Source organism: Xiphophorus couchianus, chromosome 20 (genome assembly GCF_001444195.1).
Source record: "Xiphophorus couchianus chromosome 20, X_couchianus-1.0, whole genome shotgun sequence".
Classification (NCBI taxonomy): Eukaryota; Metazoa; Chordata; class Actinopteri; order Cyprinodontiformes; family Poeciliidae; genus Xiphophorus; species Xiphophorus couchianus.
The window spans coordinates 27616137-27628317 of NC_040247.1; the positions used below are offsets into that span (position 1 = coordinate 27616137).

Consider the following 12181-nt stretch of genomic DNA (forward strand, 5'->3'; position numbering starts at 1 on the left):
TGCTGATGACACAATAATGAGCCTCAGAAGTTATGACTTTTTGTCGAGATATTCTGCGGTTTTAGTCAAACCTACAGCTTTAGGGAAGGAGAAATAGCCGTTTTGTGGTTTTGCAACAACCATTATCATGTGCATTATCGCTGGTAAGTAAACATACGGCTGCATAACAGTTTCTGGGTGGGTTTTTTTTTTTTTTGTTTTTTGGGGGTTTTTTCAGCGTGACTTCTGGTGTCTTCTTTACCATTAAAATCTCTGGAAGCTATTTTTGGAAACGTCTAAACAGTTCCAAGAACGAAATAGAACTATTTTCCTTTTTTGTTGTTGTTGGGACTTTTTTTAACAAAGGAATATGTTTGCTTGTTTGACAATCTGAAAAAGACCCTGAGGGCTTGCAGAAAATAATAAAAACAACACGTACAATGTTCACCTACAAAAATGGCCCAAAGTGTAGTTTACAGTGAGTGTTTATTTACAGTGGTGAAATATTTAGACCAATATTTCATGAAATTTCAGTAGTACACAGAAAGATTTAGGGATTTGTGTTTCCATTTTCTACCATTGTAGAACCTTTCTACTTTCATTTTCACGTGCTTATCACTTTAAGTAGTAGTTTTGTTAGTTAAGTATTTTTAATGATCTGACTAATAATGATACATGCTTTGAATCTACAGCGTACTGTTCCCATAAGATTTCCAGTTATTGTGATACTGACCTTGTTTTACTCAGTTACGTCTTATAAAAGTTAGATTATAACGCCTGACGAACTGTGAAAACTCCTAAGTGGTTTTCTGCTCAAAGTTAGTATTTATGGGGTCGCATATAATCACCATACTGCAGTGCAGCAGACTATGAGCAGGCCAAAGGAAACTACTTTTGACCTGGAGGCTTTCAAAGTGGGTACGAAATGTCCCAAAAGTGGCTACAAATCTGCCCAAGCCTGGCACAAAATGTCCCACGCTAAAGAGCAACTCTTCGTAGCAGAAAATGCTGGTTGCTAAAAACCCCCAAAAACTTTAAAAATGCAAAATGATCAAAGGGCGTAATCACCCGCACCCGCCAAGTACAGGACGAAAAACCAAAATGTAAGCTTAGCATATAGCATGTGTGGCGGAAAGAAGTACGGGAGCTCTTTTATCTTGGAAGTTAAAACTCGGCGCTGGTCTGATGTTAGCCTCTTTTTTTTTAGATTAGTTCCATGGTTATGTGAGGAGAAACTTGTGCTTGTGGAGAAAAACAATCTTTAGCATGGTATTCTTTAAGTCAAGCTATAGCTGTGTCAGCTGCATGTTGTTATCACTATAAAGAATCTCTTAACAGATTACTTCCTCTCTGACTGATTTCCATTGTTACTCCAATCAGCAGTCGGATTCCATCCTTATCTGGACACAAGAAACATTCAAATAAATACTGACACAAAAAAAAGTACAACTAGCAAACAAGTGAGTGAAATTAATTGTCAAATTCTTTGTAACTGTATAAAAACAGTTCTCTGCTGGATCTGGTGTACATAAAATAAAATAAAACACATGATAAACATACGTACATTCTAATTTAATTTAGATCTTTGTTTTGTTACAGGAGGAAAGAACACCATAAGAAGTCCCATTCAGACGAGGCACCATGCATCAGCTGAGTACAGCATCTCCACGGTGACGCATGGTGGTGGCAGAATTGGGCTGCGGGAATGTTTGTCTTTTTCAATAGGGAAGTGGTTCGGAATCAGTGGGGAGATGGATGGAGCTAAATAAAAGCCAAAAGTGAGAAAAAGAAAACTGTATCCAATGCCTCGGCTTACACAGAGGCCGGGAGGACAGCCTTCATCATACAGCCAGAGGTACAATGCATAGATCTATGCATGTTTATGTGTTCCAATGGCCCAGTTAAAGTCCAGTCATATATCCAATTGAGAATCTTTGGAAGAAAGCTACTTGTGGGACCACAATTTTAGCAAATTGTGGTTCTACAAAGTACTGCCTCATGGGTTTCACCTGTTTCATATTCATACTTGGAAAAAAAGAAACAATAAAATCCTTTTCATTTCGTTTTCACATCATAATTCTGCATTACTTTGTGTTTTTCTGCCGCAAAAAGGGGAAATAGGAGTGCTGTGTACCATTCCAGATAAGGTGCTTGAGTTGTTTATGACCAGTATGCTAAAGATCTTGTACAGGAAGCAAACTTCTTATCTTTCCTTGTGTAACTATCTCATTGTACATATCTCCACATATGTAATCAAATTAAATGTGCTGACATTTTCCAAGGTTGTTAGTCTCACTGGGGTAATGTGAACCATAAAACTGTCTGTGACATTTATTCCACAGGGTCAGTGTCCTCATTCAGCAGCCCTGTCGGTAGAAACAATTGTCAAAAATATATATATACACCAACTATTATTACATTATCAAACAGACCAAATTTCTTCTACAAACACAGTGACCTATTGATTACAGAAATGTATTTGTACCACTGACAGGTTCACTGTTGTTTTCCCCCCTCCAAGGTCCATAACAAATTTAAACGTATAGAAACAGAAAACACAAACGTGACAAAAAACAAAACCCCGGTCTTCCATTACAAGGCTAAATTTTGCAATGTACCATGACAGATGCAGCCACTGAAAAGGGGAAGGATGAATAATGAGTCAGCCATTTCCATCCTGAAACTTGGCTCTAAAATTGGTTTCTTTTCCAGTCACTTATTTTGTCACCTTCCTCCAAAAACCTGCTCAGTACCTTCACCCATTTCCAGGCACCGTCTGTCAAATGCGCTTTGGATATACTCTCTGTCTCTCATGTCTAATTCTTAGTGGGGGAAAGAAAAGAAAACAAAAACTAACATTTGACATTTACACGTCTACTAACAGCACAGAAGACAGAATGGCGTGTCAAATGTCTCTTACTCTGAGCTCTACTGTCTAGATGAGGCTCCCCGCCATGAGTGGTGAAGGCATAGAAATTCATTTTACTGTTTAATGTGTGAGGATGCTACTTGTTACAAGGCCATTTGTCGGTGCACAGAGGGACAATTCATGGCAATATCTTGTGTTCTCTACCAATGATAATGAGTTATTCACCGGATCTACTGTGCCAGAGCACAAATAATGCTTCCCTCTCCTAAACAACGTATGCTCTAAGACAGTGGAATACTGCCTGCCGAGACCGAAAAATGCATTTGTTGCACTGTGTATTTTTCAACGTCACTTATCTTCTCAGACTGCCAAAAAATAAATGTTAGTCAAGAGCCTGAAAGCTCTACAAAATGACAAGCACTAAATTACATGACCAGGTTCAAACCTCTCTGCAGCCACTAGAGCAGCGTTTCCCAATTCCGGTCCTCAGGCCTCCCAGCTCTGCATGTTTTAGATGTGCCTCTATTCCAGAGCAGCTGATTCAAATGATTGCATGACCATCAAGTGCTGCAGAAACCTGTTGATCACCCATATATTCAATCCAGGTGTGTAGCGGAAGGGAAACACCTAAAACATGCAGGGCAGGGAGGCCTGAGGACCGGAATTGGGAAACGCTGCACTAGAGGATCCGGTTTAAGATTTTCAGCATCTCCAACTTTGAGACCAGGGGAAAAGGTAGAGGGTCTTCTCCAGTTTTTTGGGGTAGGGGTATTGACCCAAGTGGAGGAGTTTAAGTATCTCTCAGTCTTGTTCACGAATGAGGGAAAAATTTAGTGGGAGAATGGTAGGTGGATTGGTGTGGCGGCAGGCGCTGCACTGATCTGTCGTGATGAAGAGAAAGCTGACCCAAAAGGTGAAGCTCTTGAAAACCTGGTTGATCTCTGCTTCTACCCTCATCTACAGTCTCTGCGTAGTGACCGCAAGAACAAGCTTGCAGGCACAAGCGGTCAAAAGAGATAGAGTGAGAAATTTGGCCATCTGGGAGTGGCTCAGAGAAGAGCCGCCACACATCGAGAGGACGAGGCGTCTGGTTGGGACGCCTCCTGGACGCCTCTTGTTCCAGGCAAGTCCCACTGGGAGGAAACCCATAGGAAGACCAGAGACCCACTGGAGGGACTATGTTTCTCAACTGGCTTTGGGTTCTGGAACAATCTAACTTTGCACATCCAAGCTACACAGACTGTGGCTCATAGGCACTTTTTTAAAAACCTATTTCTACCCGTTGGCTGTTGGTTCTAGAAAACATGTTATTTTAGTCTATGTTGTGGTAACTGTCATATTTCACCATGTTGTGCTTTTTTGTTTTGTTTTTATTTATTTTCCAACTCTTAATTATTTAAGCTGCTCATAATTTTTAAACTGTGTTGCATTTTGGTCGGCGACTGCTTTAAAGGTGTTGTGGAAATAAACTTTGACTTGACTACAATCTTTATGTGACAGATTTAGGCTGTGCTTCAGTGAATCTGATAGTAAGTGTATTGGTTTTTTTTAATATGTCAATATTCTTCAACTTTTATCAGAAATTATTATATAAAGCATCTGATGTAATCGGTGGTCCCTTATTACGTCTGATCGTATTAGAAGTTGATCTACAGTGGTACTGCAGCAACTTATAGGACCAGAGTGACAGCAGGTGGTAATACTTCTGGATTTATTTAAATAATTTTAACAGCCACCAGTAAAACAAGTCCAGTGGAGAAAATAAGGACTTTCATAAATCTGAACTCATGGTAATGGGATTTACTCATGTTGAGGCCTCTGGAGCCAGCTTGGCAGTCTTAAACTTTTAAAATATATCATTAAAGATTTAACAGCACCGCTCAGATCTGCCCTGCTCACTACAAAACAGAAGTCACCCACGCATGGAAACAAAAATCCACGGAAGCAGAAGGTTTTTTTTCTCATGTTTTTTTCCCCTCACGTTCCCTCTCCATAAGGGGAAACATGATGGTTCCGATAAAGACTGTATGGTTTTCTGTAAATATATCGCGCTTGCTCATGGTCCATTTACACTGTTAATGAATAACGAAGGAGACAACGGGGGTTCTTTCCAGGGAGAGAGTGATGCATAAACTGAAGATGAAGTAGACTGGAGTCGACGCATGACACATAGTTGGAGTCGGTGCATCCTAAAGACTAAGAGGTGACACATACCCTCCACCTGGAGGTAATACATGCTGCCGACTAGGAGAAGAAGCCCCTGCTTCTAATGACGATTCTGGAGGTGCGGCGATGGCTGATGTGGCTAAGGCATGGGGTCTTAGTTCTACAATGTACTAAAAAGAGACTCTTAAAGTTATGTACATGCATGAAAATTGGAGAGGCCAAAGAAGGATTTTTATGGGGTTTTCCCCAAACAGTTTTCATGCAACATCAGCCAAACTACAGCTTCAGGAAGCAGATTATCGAAACACTAACAGAAAAAACAGATATTATGAGCTGACAAGGTTTTTTATCTAGAAAACCTTAGTTTTCTAGATAAAAGTAAAGTAAAGAAAACCTTAGTTTTCTAGATAAAAATGACACGCTGAAGCAATTCTTGTTTGTGAAACATCCACTAGAGGGAGCCAAACACACACACAAAAAAAAATCACCAAAATTTCTGTCTTTATATTAATTATTATGTATGTAACTTCAGCAGCAGGAGATTTAAACGCCTTTGAAAAAGTATTAGTTATATTTAAGACATACATATGCAGGTCTATTAGTTCTAGAAAAGTTCATTCAAAGTGTATTTCAATGTCAGACAGTTCTGGATTTATACAAGACATATAGGGCAATATTTGTTTTGAAAGAGAATATGAGTCTGCAGTGGTTACATAAGCATTTAATTTTTTTTCTGCTATAATATCACTGATCTAACCTTCCTACTGACTAATAATTAAGGAAATGAGAAAAGTTAATAAGTTGCTCTCTCTGTAAGCTGAAGGACAAGTTTATCCCACATGGTGGTGCTATGGCTGCAATACATTGCAAATGGAGGTTCATTCATGGACAATTACAGAAGAACTACATAGTTGGATGCATCTTTACACAATTATGCCCCTCTTCCAACACAGGCACATATCCCTGATAAACACAATCACATGCGACACAAAAAAAGGATCAAATTAAAGATGTATGTGTTGTATAAGAAAGCAAAATGTCTGCTTACATTTTAAAATAAATAATGAATGCTTTACAGCAAGTTTGAGTTGAGTGTTTTGCAGTGTTGCCTACCCATACAATAGACAATTCTATAGTAATTATAATAAACAGTGAAATGCTTCAAACAAAGAGGTAAACTGAAACTTGAGCCAGAGTAACTGAGTAAGATAAAGGTTTTGTCATATCCTCAGAAGCTCCTACTTTATTGCATTCTTGTTATTCCTCTCCACTCTGCTCGGCTTCCTGTTGAGTCAGAGCAATTTCCATCTGTCTGGCAATAAAGCTGTAACCTTTTGGAGGTTTCGCTTTTCCACCGGTGTGATCACATTAAGTTTTAGTGGACAATTTAATCACTGCTCTGTCACTCACAGACACACAAGTTTGTACTTCTATTGGTTTCATTTCCGTTTAGTCACTGCATTTATGCCTAACCCAAACACTTAAACTTACCCTAACCATTACCGGAGTATTCTTAACCAAAACTTAATTTACACCACACCCCTAAACCTAACCACTAACCCCCCCAAAAAGGGGGTCCAACACATCTGGACTAGGCTTTAGCCCCCATAAGGCCCAGCAGTTTCCAAAGGCTAGTTAGGATGTTAATCCCTAATCCATGACGACACGTCCTACCTCACCATCATTAGTGTGCATGAATGGGTGAATGTAGTGTGAAGGGCTTTGGGGTCCTCTGGACTAGTAATGGTCTTAGCACTAATTTGCTAGTTTCTAGTAATACTTACTTACTAGATACTAGTAATTCACACTTTACCTCCAAACCTAAACCGTAACCCCATAGAGGGTCTATCGTATTAGGACTAGGCTTTAGTTCCCATAAGGACCATCGGTCTTCAAGAGATTAATGAATATGCCACAAAAGGTCCTAAGTACTGTAGGCTAGCTAAACAAGAACACACACACACACACACACGAACGCACACACACATATACAGTGCAGAAGAGTAAATTCAGTTTCAGTTTATTCAGACCTTCAGGATAAATGAAGTTTATATTTCATAAGATGATTTAAGTTTATTAGGATAAAAAATTACCAGTTAAAAACTCCCATGTATAAGGATTTTTTATTAGACACTATATGAAGGTCCTCTCATATGTAATTGCTCACTAGACAGTTGAGAAGGTCCCCTGTCCAATATGCTCCCAAACCTAACTTCAACCCTAAACGAGGGGGTGCATCGTATTAGGACCCAAAAGGCCCATCTGTCTGCAGAAGGTTAGTAAATATGCCAGAGAAAGTTATCTGGCAAACCTTACAGTAACAGTTCATGATGAAAAATGCAGTGGAGATGAAAAAAGGGGGAACATACATCTCCCTGCAGCAGGGCCGTGCAGAGACCTTTGGAGGGGCAGGGGCTCAAATTTAAAAAAGGGGCGAGCCGAGCAGCGTTCAGCCGTAAAGTTTGTTTTTATTCAAACTTCAGCAGTTTTCTAGTTGTTCTGCTGAGGCAGTGACATCAATGTGTGACATCACGCAAATTGACGTCACAAAGAGCGATGCACACTTTGTGGAGCTAGAGGGCATCACAGAGCTGCACGCTTGAATTCTACGGTCATAACCATTGAAGAAGAGAGACAGAGAGCACGTAGTAGTATCCTAACAAGAGATCGAAAATGAAAGCTTTTCGAGATAAAGAGGCAAATTCTAACACACAAGTAAAGAAAATCATTGAGAAATTTTTGGATTTGTCCAGAGAAAAGGGATCAACAATGAGTCGCAGCAGTAAGACATCATCTTGTGATTCTGGAAAGGAAAAAGTACAACAGACATTAGCTAAAGAGACACAGAAGCTCCATGGAATATTGAAAGAAGTTGGCATGATGTCCATTGTAAAACAGTCTCTGATTGAAGGAAATGAGGAGCTGAACATGCAAGTTCTGAACATAGAACAAGCTACATTTGAAAAAGACAAGCTGCTTCGAGACAAAGATGAGGAATTAAACAAACTGTTGCACATAAACAGAACCTTAAAGGAGAACAACACCACCCTGGAGCAGAATACCACTGCCTTGGAGAACAAAAGCACCTCCCTGAAGCAGAGAATCAATGCCCTGGAAAAGGACAAAAATACCCTGGAGCAGGAAAAAACTGCCCTAGGGCAGAAAAGCACCGCTCTTCAGCAGAGAATCAATGCCCTGGAGAAGGAAAAAAATACCCTGGAGCAGGAGAAAACTGCCCTAGGGCAGAAAAGCACCGCTCTTCAGCAGAGAAACAATGCCCTGGAGAAGGAAAAAAATACCCTGGAGCAGGAGAAAACTGCCCTAGGGCAGAAAAGCACCGCTCTTCAGCAGAGAATCAATGCCCTGGAGAAGGAAAAAGATACCCTGGAGCAGGAGAAAACTGCCCTAGGGCAGAAAAGCACCGCTCTTCAGCAGAGAAACAATGTCCTGGAGAAGGAAAAAGATACCCTGGAGCAGGAGAAAACTGCCCTAGGGCAGAAAAGCACCGCTCTTCAGCAGAGAAACAATGTCCTGGAGAAGGAAAAAAATACCCTGGAGCAGGAAAAAACTGCCCTAGGGCAGAAAAGCACCGCTCTGGAACAGAGAATCAACACCCTGGAGAAAGAAAAAAGTACCCTGGAGAAGGAAAAAACTGCTCTAGGGAATAAAAACACCACTCTGAAACATATAAACCATGCCCTGGAAAGGGAAAGAAATACCCTGGAGCTGGAAAACACCATTTTCGACGAGATAAACACCGTCTTGGAGCAGAAAAGAGCCTCCTTGGAGGAGAACAGCATCTTCTTGGAACAGATAAACACCGCCCTGACGCTGAACAGCACCACTCTGGAGCAGAAATGTACTCTCTTGGAGAATATAAACACTGCCTTGGAGCAGCAAAACGAGATCCTGGAGCAGAAAAATACTGACTTGAAGAATATGAACACCGACCTGCAGCTTAAACTGGAGCAGCTGAACCAGCAGCCACCTGAACAGAAAACCAGTGAAAACATCCAATCAGTTTCAGATCAGCCACAGAAGCAGCTGCCTATATTCAGACGTGTCATCAGTGGCGTCTCCAATACATTCCTGAAAATGTACCAAACAGGTACTCTCAGGTACTGGATTGACACTTGGTACTTCTAAATAAAGAAGTGTGATGAGGGCTCCAAGCTTCATGCTTGAGTATCTGTGGCAGAAAGGCTAGAGGACAACAGAACTGCCGTGTCAGGGGAGCTTGACACTTGTGGACTTATGGCGGAAAAGCTTAACGCTTGAAAGATGTTGACAGGAGAGCTTGAGGCCCGCAGGACTGCGGTGCCATGGGAACTTGAGGCCATCGAACACAGGTCTCCTTCGTCACCAGACAATTCCTTTGTCGCCTGGTCATCAGACCCTTATTTATCTTATGAACTCTAGTTTTGCTTTTATTTTAGTTAGGCGTCAGATGAGGAGCTTGGGGTCAGCAGACCCCAAGCTCCACCTGGCCTGCCTCCAGGGCTTCGTAGCGAGTCCTGTTGGTCTCCGGGCTGACCTCCAGGGCTTCGTAGTGAGTCCTGTTGGTGTCCTGGTTTGCCTCCAGGGCTTCGTAGCGAGTCCTGTTGGTCTCCGGGCTGACCTCCAGGGCTTCGTAGCGAGTCCTGTTGGTCTCCTGTCCAACCTCCAGGGCTTCGTAGCGAGTCCTGTTGGTCTCCAGGCTGACCTCCAGGGCTTCGTAGTGAGTCCTGTTGGTGTCCTGGTTTGCCTCCAGGGCTTCGTAGCGAGTCCTGTTGGTCTCCGGGCTGACCTCCAGGGCTTCGTAGCGAGTCCTGTTGGTCTCCGGGCTGACCTCCAGGGCTTCGTAGCGAGTCCTGTTGGTCTCCGGGCTGACCTCCAGGGCTTCGTAGCGAGTCCTGTTGGTCTCCGGGCTGACCTCCAGGGCTTCGTAGCGAGTCCTGTTGGTCTCCTGGCTGACCTCCAGGGCTTCGTAGCGAGTCCTGTTGGTCTCCGGGCTGACCTCCAGGGCTTCGTAGAGGGTCCTGTTGGTCTCCGGGCTGACCTCCAGGGCTTCGTAGCGAGTCCTGTTGGTCTCCGGGCTGACCTCCAGGGCTTCGTAGCGAGTCCTGTTGGTCTCCTGGCTGACCTCCAGGGCTTCGTAGCGAGTCCTGTTGGTCTCCGGGCTGACCTCCAGGGCTTCGTAGAGGGTCCCATCGGCCTCCAGGTTCGTATTTGGTTTATGTATGTTGTATAATGGTTCATAAATTACATTTTGAAAACTAGGTTTGATATTTATCCTTACAGGACTTTAATATAAGGTAGCTATGGAAAGATAGTTTAAATCCAATAGCCCCTTACCTTTGTGAAATGAAGAGCAAATGTTTCCAAAGCACAGTTAAAGAGTTGCTGGTAAATTAATTTATTACCATGTTATAGAGTGGGAACGGATTATATCAGGTGGCTAAAGTATTTGGTTCTCCTCCTTTAACTTTGGCAAATAATTTCTGGCAGCTGAAATATCGATTCTCTCCTCCCCCCATAACTTGGGGAAATAAAGAGCAACTGTTTCCAAATTCTCAAAAAATATTATGTGTGATAGCATGTAATATACTATAAATTTCCTTAATCCAGTAATCTGTTATATTTTACATTAGAACAGGATTTACCAGGAAGTCTACACTCTCATCTTTTCAGGAAGTCTTAATTTTTGTGCCCTGCTATCAGCAGTTTCCATCCTCTTATATCAGCAACGAACAATTAGAAATACACACTCCGTGTTGGAAAACTGTGTTTGGTGACTGACTTTTATTTGTCAGACTTAAGTGACAAAAGTTGGAAAAAGAGCGATTCTCTTGGCGTTTAAAATAACAACACAAAACAGCGTAAGAAGACCTCGTTTATTTATTTACTTTACAATTTTGTTATAGCTTCTTTTTAAAACAACAGCTGCCGATTAAAATGAATGTTACAACCTTGACATGCAGGGCCGTGCAGAGGCCAGGAGGGGCAGGGGCTCAAATTTAAAAAAGGGGCACATTGAACAAAACTCCTTACAACAACATAGCAACAACCCATATTAATCAAGAATCTAATTGGATACAATATCGTTGCCATCATGCAGGGAAATGCAAAGCAAATATAGTCTATATTTTCCTCAACAGGTATAAAGTTTCTGTTTCTGCTGCTGACAGTCCTGGAGGGCTGAGCTGATCTGAGACTGTAGCTGTTAAACAGATCAGAGGAGAGAAGGTCAAAGGTTATGAAGTTATGAAATAAGCTAATTTGCTGCCATTTTACTAATGAAGCCCTAATAATATTTATTTAACCTCTAGAACAACTTGGCTGCAGACTGATTTATAGATCAAAAAACTCAAAGGGGTTAACTCTATATAATAGTTTGATGTTAAACCTCTAGATCTACAATTATAAGACTGAGATATCAAGGCAAAGAAAACACAGTAGCTGCTGGTAGGGGCCATTCAGGGGCCTCCAGACATTCAGGGACCCCTAGAAATGGTTTAATTGTAACACAGACCATAGATCTAAACCTGTAACATCATTTATAGAGAATGACAATGTTATTACATTTTATTTAATGCATTCAGCTGAGAAAAAAAAATACATTTAGGATTTAATTAGGACGTTTACTTTGTAAAAATTTAAAGAATCATCTTGATAGTTTGATTGTTGTGTTACCATGGCTACAATATGATGTAATCTTTGTGTTTGAATTGGGTTTGTTCACAAATACATCACAGCAAATAACCAATAATCAGTGATTGATTTTAAACTGGGCCAATAAACCTGGTCTCCCTCTCACAGATTCACCTGATCTAGATTTAAACATGTTAGTGATGCTGAGGTTCTTAGTAGGACGGGTTCCGGGTGGAGGGGGGTTCTGTCTAAGACCCCATATTACCACATATTACCCTGCATGAAGAGCCGCTGCGATGCGCATCTCTGGAATCTACCTGGAATCCACCTGGAATCCCCCGGTGGTCCATGTCAGTCCCCCGATGCTTTGGAGACATTTTGATTCATTTCATTGTGGCATGTTTGGCTTTTTGCTGCGGTTCTAATTATTACTACAATATTTTCTCTGATGTTTATTTTGTGACTCTAAATGGGCCGAATCTTCCTTTAACATTTGAGGTTCTGCAATAACTTCTATTTACAGCCGTGAACCTCCAG

At 41.5% G+C, this 12181-nt stretch overlaps 1 protein-coding gene and 1 long non-coding RNA gene across 2 annotated transcripts; both read left to right on the forward strand.

The window, feature by feature from the left end:
- Nucleotides 1–7: 7 nt before the first annotated feature.
- Nucleotides 8–2261, forward strand: LOC114136123 (uncharacterized). Its single transcript, XR_003593740.1, has 3 exons — nucleotides 8–143; nucleotides 1360–1439; nucleotides 1579–2261. It is a non-coding gene; the product is annotated as an uncharacterized LOC114136123 (long non-coding RNA).
- Nucleotides 2262–7894: 5633 nt separating this feature from the next.
- On the forward strand, nucleotides 7895–9507 carry LOC114135465 (cingulin-like). The gene has a single exon (XM_028002774.1). It carries the CDS (start codon nucleotides 7895–7897, stop codon nucleotides 9158–9160), a length of 1266 nt encoding a protein of 421 aa, XP_027858575.1. The 3' UTR covers nucleotides 9161–9507.
- The last annotated feature ends 2674 nt before the right edge of the window (nucleotides 9508–12181 follow it).

Coding starts and splice junctions, on each gene's coding strand:
- LOC114135465 (XM_028002774.1), top strand. CDS start 7,895: ATGTCCATTGTAAAACAGTCTCTGATTGAAGGAAATGAGGAGCTGAAC.